This window comes from Silurus aristotelis, assembly GCF_946808225.1.
Source record: "Silurus aristotelis genome assembly, chromosome: 26".
In the NCBI taxonomy this organism is placed as follows: domain Eukaryota; kingdom Metazoa; phylum Chordata; class Actinopteri; order Siluriformes; family Siluridae; genus Silurus; species Silurus aristotelis.
The window spans coordinates 15,350,545-15,365,503 of record NC_139599.1 but is presented as its reverse complement, the minus strand read 5'-3'; the positions used below and the strand labels follow the sequence as shown (position 1 = coordinate 15,365,503).

The window sequence follows — 14,959 nt, the reverse complement described above, 5'->3', positions numbered from 1 at the left end:
CCATATGGCATTGAGCATTAGATAACAGTTGGCTCTTGGAACAAGTGCTCAAGTGGTGTGCTTATTTCAGGCCTTAAACTTGATGAAATTTCCACAATGGTCTTTTGCGCTCTCCTAAATAAACAACCACTGAGGAGTTATTGGCGATGTTAAAAACTAGCACGTGAACACAATTCACGACAAAGTCCAATCCTCGCATCCTCTCAAGGCTGATTATGAACACCCCGAGACGCTAAATGACCATGGAAAATGTAATTGCAGTTTGACGCCAAGAGAACAAGCTTCCATAGTCCTCTCGGCTGCTATTAAACTGACCGGCCTGCTCATTTCGAGACACCTTAATTACCTTTATGAGTTTTCCCGCGCAAGCCAGCATTCTGCAAGGAATGTTATCCGAGACACCGTTAGCATGATCAACTGACATGCATGAGTCATAAGCCAGGCTAGGTAACGCCAGGCAGGCCTGAGCAAGAGAAGCAGGATGCCAGAAATATGGGCCGCTAGCATGGCTAGCGTGAGGGGAACTAACTAGCAGCACATGGCTCAGCTGGGGGCATTGCTCTTTACTAGCCTTACGCGTCTCATCTCACTAATAACAGGAACCGTGATATGGCCGCCATGGGACGGGCAGTTTTACAACTGAATGTTTAAGCAGTAAACAGATTTTGATATGAAAACCCATTAGGCTACTAATCTTCCTAATGGGGCTCTTATTCTTTCCCATGGCCTCACTCTGTTTTCTGAAATATATGTTATTTTTGGCAACAACAAAAAAATTACCCAAACCTGAAGATTCATTCTTGAAATTCTGTGCACGGTTTCTGGGTTTGCCCTTAGCAGTGCTATGATTTGGATTCGACACGACAGCCAGGCAAGAAACAACCTGATTGAAAAGGATGTCTTGCGTAGACCAGAGAGACCTGACAGTTTGGCGAGCAACAAGACACGGTGTGTCTCGGACGTTCAACCGCAGCACAAAGCCGTCTCTGTGCTGCGTATCCCCGAGCCAAAGCCCAGCAAAGGCCCTTTTGTCAGGTTGAACTGTCTGGAGGTTTGAGGATTGCCTGAACCAGACAGTGGCCTGCTCTTGACTGTCACATCTAAATAAATCAGGCAAGAGAAGCTGAGGCCTGATTTCAAGAAAACACTATAAAAAAAAATACAAAATTCCTGGCACACATTGCCCCCAGAAACTATTTTGGACAGTTGGGTGATTTCCAATGCTAATATACTTATAGCATGAAGTTTAAACACGTTTCCTTTTTCTCAATGGTGCAGCCTTGAAATCTAGGTGAGTAGTTACTGGAGAAAATATACAGCGAATTCAACTTGCTTTCTTTGGATGTGACAAAAAGAGACAATTGGCGCTCATGAAGGCCATCGTCATTTTAAGGGACAAGTCCAATAAATAAAATGATGGCTTCATTCTAGAGAAAACTTTCCAAACCTATTTAAAGGAGAGTACCGGAGGAGAGTAATGGTGAAAGTACCATCCAATTTTCAGTCATCTGTATGCATTATGGCTTCGCTTCTGGTCTTGGTAAGGTCATATGGATCTAGCGCCAAAGTTTTACTTTTAATCCAAATTGTCGCAAAATAAAAGCAAATGTCATCATCCTTTTCAGCTTTCTTCTCCTGGTGGAAACACAGACAATTTCCATTTCAGAAGTAGAATCCTTATGAAAAGGAAAACATCCAACAAACCCTTCAGAGAAAATATTATTGGATGTTATACATGACGGAATTTCAATGTCTATTTTTGATCAAAAAACAAACTTGTGTGTGTGTGTGTGTGTGTGTGTGTGCACGGCCCCAACTGAGCGCATGTGAATAATGATTACGGCTTTTAATAGGTTACCAGATAAAAATAAATAAATAAATAAGAAAACAAGAAAAAAAAAAAGAAAAGAAAAAGCATTGGGTGGCAACAGCTTCTTAGTGCGCTTTCACCAAGCTACCTTATTTCCACTTCAAACACACTGGGAAAGGGATCCTACCCGTGGGGTAACTGGTAACGAGCACTATTCCTTTCTTCTTTTGCTCTATTGCTCTGGCTTTCTTTAAAAGACGAGGGGAAAGTCCCCGGCGCTTTAATGAGCCTCTTGTTAAATGTACACATGGCTTCTCCTCCGAGTTACGAGATTGTTTAAAACTGTTCTATCTTGTCCCGTTCTCAAGCTCACTTACAAGGCCATTAACATTCACTTTTAGAAAGTCCGAAAGGGGGCTTCTTTGAGCGAACGATTTGCCTAAAATAGCATTTAGGACGTTAAACATCAAGGTGTACAATGGGGCCTTTATGCTCTGGTTCTTGATGGGCCGAATAATGAAGGCTGTTGCTGGATAAACCAAGCACTCGGGCGACACAAACGCTGCAGCGTCGCACCAACACTTCAACCTAAAACCATCTGTGTGGGTCAAATCTACATGACAATCTGCATGACAAATATCTCTTTCTTTGGTTTCAGGAATGAGATATGTTTGAGACTGGGCGATGAAAGAGAGTTTCGAATACATGACACATTTTTGGCAAACTGTCACTGTTTTTTTTCTTCAGAGTACTAAAGTGATTTTAATTAATTGGGTAATTCTGGGTGAATGCATACCTTTACATTTACATTTACTTTTACCTTTACCTTTACCTTTACCTTGCATATTGCAGGTAAAGGCTGTAAGCCAGGAAAAAAAAATATTTATATATAAAAAATAAATGTATATATAAATATAAAATATATCAAAATATATAATGGCAGCAGGGATTTAAATATTTAATATTAGGAAGGTATATTCTGTTCCAATGAAATCTTTTTTCTTTAGATTACTAAAGTGATTTCAATTAATTGGGTAATTCTGGGTGAATGGACCCCTTGCATATTGCATGTAAAGGCTGTAAGCCAGGTAAAAAAATAAAATAAAATAAAGAAAATGTATAAATATAAAATATATACAAATATATAAGCAGCAGGGATTTAAATATTTTATAATGTTTGGGAGAAAGGTATATTCTGTTCTAATGAAATTCTGTAAATGAATTTTTGATAGTAGAGCACGCTCGCACAGGCAATTTAGACGATGTAATTTGATTTGCCAACACGTGAAATGCAAATCCTATCTGCAAAATGTTTTTATTAGAACTGTCAGTCGATTCAAATATTTAATCCTGATTAATCGCGTGATTGTCACGAGTTAACTATTACATGGGCAAATCCGGATGCTTTTGCTATGCAAATGTATGTTTATTGTTAGTAAAACCAAACTCAACATAGAGCATGAAGACAAAATATACTTGTAAATGTTTAATTAAAGTAATTATGGTGTTTTAAATTATGTAAATCTTCAGGATTAACGGGACTTTTGCTGTTTCCACACAGACGGGTTTAATTGCCGGATGTGTGCATCATGGCAGTTTTTGGTGCTTTTTTAGTGGCAAATGTTTAGTGATTAAAAATGTTTTTGGTAAAAAAAAAAATTATATATGAGAATAGAAAGAATGTTGTAAATAAATGTGTGTTGCATTATATATGTATTAATATTTTTAATAAAAATGGTTCAACAGAAATGTGTGCTGCACTAATCGTGCGTTAATAAAATAAGTGCTGTTTAAATGAATTCGCGCTAACGCGTTATTAAGGCGTTAATTTTGGCAGCATTAGTTTTTATACATTTTCTACTATATCCTTGCATGATGTTCTGTACATCATGGCTTTAAAATGTCATGAGTATTCGTTTTTACGAAGGTTTATTCACACCGCCTTTCATTTCAACTTAAAAAAGATAACAAGACATCGTCGGTTTCATCTATCACTTGATTGACAATCACTTAATTGTTAATACCCCACATAATAAAAGCTACAAACTTTGTTTTGGTCAAATACAACATGTTTAAAATCTAAAACCTGGGCTCGGTGATGTTAAGGATGTCGGTACAATTAGATATACAGGCGCTAGGAGAATACATAAAAAACACTGGTTAGAATAAATATTTACATTTCTAATAAAAAAATAAAAAAAAACTCTCAATAGTTGAGAGCATACTGCAGCAGGACAGTTTTATGGACACATAGTAATCCCTAATTTGGACCAGGAGATTGGCCTCTGCAAATCCTATTTACTCTGGACCTGGGATTCGCTTCCATCTCTGCAAAATATGACTAATGGTGTTGGCTTGTAGAGGCGCCTTTTTAACATGTACACAGCTTTCACTGGTCTGCAAAGGTACACATTTTATATCCTAAAAGTCTCCGCCGCTCTCTATTAGTCTGCACTGGATCCAGATGCACTTCATAAACACGTCGAAAAGGCATGCAAAGTCGCAGCTGCCTTTTGAGGACAAGCAAAAGGTTCACAGGAAAAGAAACGACACAAGTACAAGCACGTCGGTAAAACGTGAGCAGAGCCCTGGCCAGAACCTTTTTTTATTTTTTTTTTTATAAACCATAGTAGCCAAGGCTGTGATCAGCTGACAGCAGCTTTGTGGAACATATACAGAATTAAAATAAAGGCCCTGTCACTTAGGAAAGTGTGACAGCAGCTTCCAGATGGATACCAAATAAGCTAACATTTTAAGCTCATTTGAAGTGCAATTTGAGAAGCGTTACAACTGGGCTTTATATACACTAATAAAAACATAGAATGTAGCATTAAACTCACGACACTGCATTACTTAATTTTAGATCACTTAATCATTAACAAGTGAGAAATATGATCTGCTGTTCCAAAAGAGCACCATGGGCACAATCCATTTTCTCTAAACGTTCTAACAAAAGAAGGCATTTGTGAAAGAAATGTAGAGTTTGCTTCCAATCTGTTCCTGGAACACCAGCATAATTTGGAAAATGTTTACAAATACTTTCCGCGACATTTTGTTTTTTTTTAAACAAGGATCGAATAGTGTAATTAAATGAAGTCATTGGCAAATTATATATATGATTTTTATTGTTCTTTTATCCCAAAAATATTTTTCTATACATACAATTCACCCTTACACTCTATTATTTAGAGCTCCTGCAATTATATGTACAGTATAGTGCATTTAGTGGCAAGCTGACAACTTAAATAGCGGTAATAAATAAACATTTCTGCCTTGAACTCAGTACATGTATTTACATCTCAGTTTGCACCAAAAAAAAAACTTGCCGGCTGAAGCTTTAGAATGCTTTCGTTGCCGAGTGCAGGCTTTTAAAATTGTCTGTAATTGTTCAAAGTGCCAAAAAGTTTTGTCAAACCCTTGTAGGACTGTCTGTGCATGAGTCAGTTTTGTTTGCATGGAATGAAGTGGCTTTGTAATGGCAGTGGGAGCTGCAGTTGATGCTAGGACACGGCTTGTGCGTCGTCCTCATCGACAACCTCCTGGTGCACAAGGCTTGCCAAGTCTGGAGAGTCTTTGAGCTCCACACCCAGACCCCGCTGGTAATGCCTACCACTAAAGACATGAATATCTTCAGCATGAACACGGCTACGGTGGGCACGGAAGACTCCAAGGAACAGTCCTCGATCCTTCGTCCGGGAAACGAGACACACTTGCTCTCCAGGGAGCGAAACTTCCAGTAGTCCATGTTAAGTCTCTCGTAAAAGTAGCAGATAATCACGCAAGTGGCTGGGACAGTGTAAAGTACAGAGAAGATCCCAATCTTAAACATGAGCTTTTCCAGCTTTTCGGTGTTGGTACCCTCGGTTTTCATGATCTTACGAATGTGGAAAAGAGCGACAAATCCAGTCAGGAGGAACGAGGTGCCAATGATTAGGTAGCACGAGAGGGGGATCAGGACAAACCCGGTTAAAGCGCTGGTGTCCATGCTGCCGACGTAGCACAGTCCGGTCAACTCGTCACCTGCCACTTTGCGCATGGTGAGAATGATTATGGTTTTCAAAGCCGGGATGCCCCAGGCGATCATGTGGAAATAGCTGCTGTGTGCCTCAATCGCTTCATGCCCCCATTTCCGGCCGGCTGCAAGGAACCAGGTGAGTGTGAGAATAACCCACCAGATGGAGCTAGCCATGCCGAAGTAATACAGAATGAGGAAGACTATGGTACACCCTGTGCTCTCTAAGCCCTCTTGTATGATGTAAAGTTGTCCGTTTTCCCTGTCGCAGGCAATGTTCTCGGCTCCTGCCACAGAGCGGATGATGAAAGCCACAGAGTAGATGTTGTAGCACATAGAGAGGAAGATAATAGGCCTCTCTGGGTACTGGAATCGCTGTGGGTCGAGGAGGAAGGTGAGGACTGTGAAGGCAGTCGAGATAAAGCAAAGTGTAGACCATACAACCATCCAGATGAAAGCAAAGTCCTTGTCTTGCCTCGACCAGAACACGTCAACAGTTGGGGTGCATCGCGGCGCACACGATTTGCTCCTCTCCACATATTGGAACTTCCCCTGGTTTTCACAAGACCCAGATGATTGTCCAGGGCTTCTGCTGGCCTGCTTGGGTCTGGCCGGCACAGGCAGCATTCCCTCCCCTTTCCTAGTCTCAGGCACCGTGTCATTCTCTGGAGCCTCAATGCACAGGGAATTCGGGTCGTTATTGGTTGGCAACTTCGAACAGTCCAATGAATCCGGCCACTTGAAATTGAATTTCTCCATAATAGGAGAGCACTTCTGTCTCGCCTGCTCGCACATAGGTCGGCATGCCGGGATAGTGTTGGACACTTTGTCTGTACACATCGGCACGTACAGAGAACACAAAAAGAAGCGGAGATGTACATCACAGCCATATTCCACCAGAGGAGCAAATTCGCTGAGTTTTATACTTGCCTCCTCTTGACTATGATATTTCATGATGTTGGGCATCCGTGTCATGTTGTAGCCAATTCCTTGGCACATAGGAATGGTGATCAGCTGACACTTTGCCGGTCTGCCCCAATCACCCTCGTAACCTCCGATCTCCAGCGAGAACCCGGCAACCACCAGTTGGCACAGGAGCACCATTGAAACAGACACTTGACATGCCATGGCGATGGCACGGAGTGTAAAAGTCCCACAATGCATCCTTAGCAGACGAACTCGTTCAGAGCCTTTAGAAAGTTCTCCATGTCATGAACAGTGAACAGCAAAGGGTATCTGTTTTGAATCCAGGCATGTTAGAAAATAAATCTGAATGCAAAGTATGCTTGTACTGTTCGTAGTATTTATAACATTCCGCGGTGAAACACTTCACACTCTTCACTCCAAAAGCAGTTCTCCGAACAAGAATCTCAGACTGAAAGCAAAGTGCACGTGTGCTTCAAGATTTTGTTTCTCCCCTCGTGTCACGCTTGTTTCCGTTCCAGACCATAAATGTGTGCCCGTCTCGTGTTCGTCTCATCTCGTGCCCGTCGCAGCCTAGATAAACCACACAGCAGTGTTCTCTCAGCAGAGAGCTCCCTCTCTTTATCTCTTCCTCTCTCTGACTGATCTTTGGCTTTTTTTCCCTCCCTCATTCTCTCTCTCTCTCTCTTTCCCTAACTGTGTCCTGGTGAGCTGGGCGGGACTCCTGGACTCCTCCTAGTGCACAGCTCTCAGCCAAAATACCGCATGCTTACAATTGCCCGGAGAGAGAGAATCCATTTATATGGCCAGTAATATTCCAGTGTAAATAGAGCTGTGTGTGTGTGTGTGTGTGTGTGTGTGTGTGTGTGTGTGTGTGTGTGTGTGTGTGTGTGTGAGAGACAAAGTGTGTGAGTGAGTGGAACGAATGCACAATGAGTAACAACGCTATTTTTTTTATAAAGTAAACTGTAGGTCTGCTTGAATTAATGTGAAGAAATAGAGTAATATATAATAATAAAACAAATGACAAAGACAAAACGACAGTACAGCAAGCTCTAAAGTAGACAAGTATCCTTGATAAATCCATTTCTTAAATAAATAAATACATACAAAAATCAAAATGCACAAAATGTTTTCACTGGATTTACTGATAAAAACTAAAAACTAAGGTTTTTCTCCCCTAGAAAGCAAAAAGTCTAATCATCATAGTTAGAATTGTAAAAACATTTAAGACATTAGGAGTACTTTCAGGAAAAATGGATGAATGGATGGATGGATGGATGGATGGATGGATGTGGTACCATAAAGGGAAGGATACATCTTTCCCTTAACACCATGAATATAGTATAACCTTAACAGCAATACTAATTCATATAGTGAAGTTGTTGTTAGCTTTAAGTATTGTTTTCCCACATTGCTTTACTGCCAGAAAAAAATTATTATGGATGGATGGATGGATGGATGGATGGATGGATGTGGTAGCATGAAGGATACATCTTTCGCTTAATAACATGAATATAGTATAACCATAACACCACTGATACATCATTGAAAATTTAACATGAAAAGCTAATTGAAACACCACTACATGCAAAAACCTAATATACATTAACTTAAAAAAAAAATAAATTGACTAAAGTCTATTTATTTCTGAATGTGAAACAATGTGGAAAATATCACCCAAGGCTAAGAAAGATTACTCTCAAATGTTAGCTAGCATGGTGTACAAATTAGCCGCTAACAAGGAGTTGTCACAATACAGACACTGCTTTATAAATAAATAAAGTGTAGGGTTTAAGGTTGTATTATTGTTCAAATATTCAATATTTTGTTAAACATTTGCTTGAAATGAACCCATTTTCAAGCTTAATGCTTAAAAAAGTCAGCTTGTGACTACACATATACTGTGTAATTATAGGAAATTGATTCAATGGGAATGGAATGAAAGGTAGATGTGAAATATAAGATAAAAAAAGAAGAAAGAAAGAAATACTTATAAAAAATAATCAAAATAAAATGATTAGTTGGTAGCTGGGTATAGAGTGTATGTACAGTATATAGTGTATGTGGAAATTAGGGGGCTAATCCAGAGTGCAGAAGCCTGCTGTTCCATCTAGTGGCCATGAACCAAGCAGCATTTAAGATTCTCTCTGTGGTACCAAAAAAAAACCCTTTCCATTAGTCTTTCCAAACAATGCTACTTATTTGTTTTATATGTTAAAGCAACCTACCGCAAGCTCGTTTTTTTCCCCTCGCATTGATGTGCTTCCACAAAAACCCTCGACTCCGATTTCACCCGTTCCATTAGCCTTGTCTCTTTTTTGTTGTTTGGCCGCACCAGTGTCATTTCCATATGAATTCTTGTTCTCGTCCCAAACACGACCCTGAAGGTTCATCCTTAGCTCAATGCCATTAGTATGCCATCGATGCCATCCTGCCCCCATTAGTACCTGCTGGCATTCCTCCAGTGTGGGTTGACTGTGAGGACAGAAGCGCCTGGGCCACGATGCCTCTCTATTCTCTTATCTTAAATGTGATACGTGTTGCCCTGGAGTGCCCTGACTTCCTAATTTAAGATCGGAGGAATTCAATTGTCAATTGACTGTTTAAACAGATGATTTGGTGGCAAAAAGAACGTGAGAAACAGCATGCGTTTTCTTAAAAATTAATCTCAAAAACAATCTCGTGTTTTTTTTTTTTTATGCAAATGTTGAACTTGCACAGGGAAATATCAATGGAAATGGAATAGATTTGGCTGGAGTTGTCATAGTTGGCGTATTACAGTAAAAAGTTTTGTGACTAAATGATGCAGACATTACTAAAACCTAAAGTTTCACTAAAACCTAATGGCTGTGGTTTTGGACAAAGTCCATGGCTATCTGGCTGGCATTCTTCTGAGCGTGTTAACTTGTCGTGCCCTTTTTATAATGTTCTCATAATGGTAGCTTAAAAAGAGAATTCTTGTGCAGGCTTTTTGAGAATCAGTGAAATTTTTTGAGCAGGAAGTATAACCTTAGATTACAAAAACAGTGTATATTCTAGATAGAATCTGAGGTAAACAAGAGAAAGTCAAAAATTCAAAGTAAGGAAAGTTCTTCCACAGTGACAGCAATGGCGCTATTTGCGGATGAGCGCATACAATAGGCATCCTGAATATTCCCAATATAACCGTCGGAGGCCCGAATCATTTGCACGCCTCTGGTTCTCTGGCACTGGAGTCAATTCAGTACCATGTTAGCTCCGTCCAGAATTATGAGCACAGTGCGCGATGCCAAGGAAAGCAAACACTTTATGAAAATAAATGGCTGAGGCTTCAAGCTCAATTTGCTCCATGTAAAGTGCTCTGTTTAAACTGGACAATCCATGAAAAAAAACATTGTATTTAATCTTATGTTTTTTTGTTTAATGGAGAAAATGAAACTACTTGTATTAAATAAAAGGTTAAAAATTTATCTTGTTTTGTTTGTTGACATTTTTACAACTGAATGGTTGCATGGAATTCCCCTGTAAGGTTTTATCTCGGCCATCTGATCCCAACTGTCTGGACCATCATAGCTGTTTTCCAGTGAGGGCTGGATTGAGGTGCATTGTCAAGATGCCTTGCAGTCCTTAAGGACATCATGTTCCCGTGCTTTCCCATGGCTTGTCGGCATCACTAGATTGAGTCCCTCGCGGGAACCCGAGGAGCCAAGATTTTTTTTTGCATCAGATATGCTTACAGCGGGTGGTGGTTTGTCATTCTCTGATTGGGTTACAGCAAAGTGACAGATGCACGCTCATTACAGACAAGAAGGTTAGGTAATGCCATTCGAGTACGAGTAACAGACATACTGAACGATTACTTGATGAAAAGTCATAGTCATGCTTATAGTCTAAGAGGCCTGATGCCTCTTTTTCTTTCTTCTGAAGGCATTAAAGTTATTGAACTGACTGTCTTTCTAGCTTGCACCCAAATAGAAAATCATACAAGCTAAGAATGCTTGCCTTGTCTTGTAGTGACGAGTCGTTTATGAACAATTTTGTTCACTTTGAACAAATCTTAAATGTGGCTCAGTCTCAAAGAGTGATTCTTCTGTTTTCAGGTAATGAGCTAACCATAGCAAAATCTGTGTAGGTTATTTACAGGAAACAGAATTGAGCAGTTCATCTTGCGACTCTTCTAGTACGAGTCCTTCGTTCCATTGCCACTTGACTCCCATAGACACTATGCAGTTATATATACATACATATATAAATGATTGGAACTATAGTGAAAGTTTATGTATATAGACATGTTGGGGGATCTGCTTTCTGAAAATTTAACATTTCTTTTTTTTAATCAAAGGTACGAAATGACTCAAAATACGATTTGTTTATCTTGATGGATGATATTCAAATCATCAAGTCACTAAAATGATTCGATCTTGCTGTAACAGCAAGCACCAATTAGATCCAAGTAAATTTGGAAGTTGCATTTGTCCGTCACACCTGGGAACAAATCATCTACAGTTGGGATGGAAAGACAGCTGGAATGGAAGATGAGTTTATTAGCTAATCAAAATAAATTGGACAGCATTAACTCATTGCCTCCCCACCCCAGCTTGGGTTACCAGCAACTCTTGTTGACCTAGCGAGTCCTATTAATACAGCATAGACGGCTGGAGCAGTCAACTGGTATCTTGTTGGAATCGATCCAGTTGTGTCTCCAGGGGAAAACTGAAAACAAGCAATGAATAAGTTCTGCATATGTTTTCAGATGAAGTGAGAAATTTAAATGTTGTATGGTTCAATATGTAGATCTACTAGATATGTTATTGTTACACTACAAGATGTTGAACTGACTATAAATCCCGTTTTTGATTGACGTCCTGAAGAGTCGAAGCAGTAAAGAGAGTAATCTCCATGAGCAAACACAGACTTAAAATTTTCTTCCCGAAATATTAGGATATTCACTGACCTACGTTTCCTGCACTATAACAAATATTGTGTTTGGAGGACTGCTTACGGACCTGCCAGTTCTGGATCCATCTTTGAATTGCCTTTTCAAAAAGTACAGCTTCCAGGTTCAAGTACGGGAAGTTTTCTGCAACAACAGTTGTGACTGATTTTCAGTTCTGGTTCAAATTCAAATCACTGGATTATATTAGCATGCTAATAAACAAGCATAACATTATGACTGGTGAAGTAAAAAAACATTGATTCTCTCTTCATCATGGCACCTGTTAGTGGGTGGATATATTTATTAGTCAGCAAGTAAACATTTTGTCCTCAAAGCTGACGTGTTAGAAGCAGGAAAAATTGGCAAGCGTAAGGATTTAAACAAACTTGACGAGGGCCAGATTGTGACGTCTAGACTACTGGGTCAGTGCGTCTCCAAAACTGCAGTTCTTGTGGGATGTTCCTGGTCTGCAGCGGTCAGTATCTATCTAAAGTGCTCCAAGGAAGGAACAGTGGTGAACCAGCAACAGGGTTGTGAGCGCCCGAGGCTCATTGATGCACGTGAGGAGCGAAGGCTGGTCCGTGTGGTCCGATCCAACAGAATGAAGAAGTTCATGCTGTTAATGCTCAGGACTGTTTTGGCAGCAAAAGGGGGACCAACACAATATTAGGCAGGTGGTCATAATTTTATGCCTGATTATGTTTTTAACAGATAACAGCTGGGAACCGTAGGTCTTTACATTGTGTATCTAATGCTGATAAATATAATTACCAATGAATTGCTATTTAAAGTGGAATTACAGGAAAATTAATTATGATGAAAGCGTCAGCAAGAAAATTCTTAAAAGTTTAGGAAGAAGTCACCAATATCAGAACAATGAGTATTATGACGTTCAACAGGATGTGTCAGGCCACATCACGTTACCCTTTCACTGATTATTTCCTCTCTTTCACGCTCGATATCCAGTATAAACTTCCTTTGTTTTCCACCATCCCGCTCTTATTGTACCTTTAGCCCTTGTAACTTTCGCCCATGGGTCATAGCGTAAACATTTGGTTTACAAGCACAGAGCACCAACTGATGTCATCCACAGTCAGACAAAACAGGAAGAAACAGCATCACGTTTGGCAAAAGACGAAGCGCCCACATAACATCCTTGTTCTTCTGTGCAGAGTGGCTTCTTAAGGAATTATAGTAAATTAAAACAAACACAGAATTGCTGAAAAGTGCGCATACGCTGACAGGAGACCAGGCTTTCAACTCCACCCTTAAGAACCACCCGAAAGATTTTATGCTGCAAACTCAGACATGAAGACGACGACCAAATTGAATAAAAAATCGAAATGAAATAAATAAATGAAACCACCCATAAAGAAACATAGCAACAGTGCGGGAGGAAGACTATAGAAGTCGTGTACGAGAAGAAAAAACAAAACAACAACATGCATGCTTCAGATGGCAGCAAAGATGGCAGTCTCCCAATTCTTTCCTCTTTATGGAGATGAAGATAACATCAGACACACATTTCTTCCACGCAAACACCCTTTGTTGGTGCGAGCAGGATTTTGTGAACATCACAGCTATTAGTCATGCAAGTGAATAAATTCGAATCTATTTAAGAAAAATCTGGATTGAACCTCTTCCGTTTCTGGAGCCCAAAACCAGCTTTGTATAGGAAATCATTTTGTGGAAATCTGAATTCATTATAAACCCTTTTTTTTTAGCAGGAGACCTTATACTCCAACCCATGTAGAGCACATTTTCAGTTAGCTGGCTTTGTGCACAGGGTCATTATCATGTTGGAACAGGTTTGGGTTCCATATAGTTGGTAGCAAGTACGGGGAAAATTTCATTCTCCTGCTTTCAATTACTTTGTGGTAACATTTTGGGGAAGAACCGCATACGTCTTGTTACTTTATATACGATTCATGTTCATTACATTATATAATTTTTTTGTTACACATACTTCTAAGAAGACTCCATTGCAATTTAGTGTCGACCTGAACAACTCCATCTATTTGTCAATGCATCATGGAGCGTCACACAGGCCAGGATAAACAAGTCCTCGAGCAAGGCACCATTAACAAAGAAGCACTGTGCCCTACTTGGTGCCTCTGCATATCCCATTAAACCGTCAGCACTCTCGAAACATTCCCTAAAATTCCTCGAAACAAAAACAACACTTTTCCCCATAAATTAAATCAAAGCCCTTTTTGTGAGCTCCTCACACATTTCTCTCTTTTACTCCAAATAAATACAGAGCAGCCTTGAAATGTAGCCTTTTCAACAGATAAGATGAGAGGAAGAAAAAAAATGGGTAGAACGAAATTTCTAAATTTGGCTCTAGATTGTTTTCAATCAGACCCCCCCCCCCCAAAAAAAAAAGAGAGGAACATCCAAACACGTCTTTCTTTACATTTAATGCTGAGAGAGAAAAAAGGGATATTATGAGAGAAAATGTCTGTAGCACTAAAGGTGAAGGAAAGGCCAGGCTCCTGCAGTCGGGGGCGATGATATGAATAGGGCATTGATCTGCCAGGCCGGAGACGAGGGAGTAAATGGAAAGCAGCGTTTGCTGAAGTTATTGGTGCATGAATCATATTAACTGCCACACCGAACAGATTTAAGAGCTATGATTTTTATTTCCTTTCCGCTTTACTCTTCAATCGTCTGCGTTTTTTTGCACCAAACGAACTCACCAGCATGTAGCAAAATACACTCTGAGGCATTGAACATACAATTTCATGTATTAAAAAGTATGTATAAAATACAGACGAAAGCCATAGTGAACCTTTGAGCCTGTCTACGCTGAGGTCTTGTATTCATGCTCTGGTTGATGGAAGTGTCTATAATGATCGGTAGCTGGGAAAAATGTGTTTGTGTGTCTGTGTGTGTGTGTGTGTGTGTGTGTGTGTGTGTGTGTGTACACACCATGCAGCGCCATCTTATCAGATCAAACCTTCTCCTGGAGGTTCCTCAGCCTGAAAAGACATACAAGTCTCTGTTTAAATGGCGTGCCAGGGCTAGCAGAGACATCAAGGTCCAACGCTATCTAATGCATCCGTTTTTTTAAAGATGGTATCGTCCGCACGTACTGTAGGATGCGACAAGCTGCCTCAACAAACTCAGGGACTCTTATTAATAATCCTCTGCCGTAACCACCGACACTTTAGCACTCCGTATAGTGAATTATCTGTTACTATAGAAATGATAACGTACAAATTAACTGAAGTGTGTGGGTTTTAAACTGTGATTTGTCCTGCTGCTTGCACTGCACCTTCTGACACTTTTTGTG

The 14,959-nt window shown here is 40.0% G+C and overlaps 1 protein-coding gene across 1 annotated transcript; it reads right to left on the bottom strand.

Moving 5' to 3' along the window:
- Nucleotides 1-4,917: 4,917 nt before the first annotated feature.
- fzd9a (frizzled class receptor 9a) lies at nucleotides 4,918-7,409 on the bottom strand. The gene has a single exon (XM_083530745.1). The coding sequence runs from the start codon at nucleotides 6,984-6,986 to the stop codon at nucleotides 5,220-5,222; it is 1,767 nt and encodes a 588-aa protein (XP_083386871.1). The 5' UTR covers nucleotides 6,987-7,409; the 3' UTR covers nucleotides 4,918-5,219.
- Nucleotides 7,410-14,959: the final 7,550 nt, after the last annotated feature.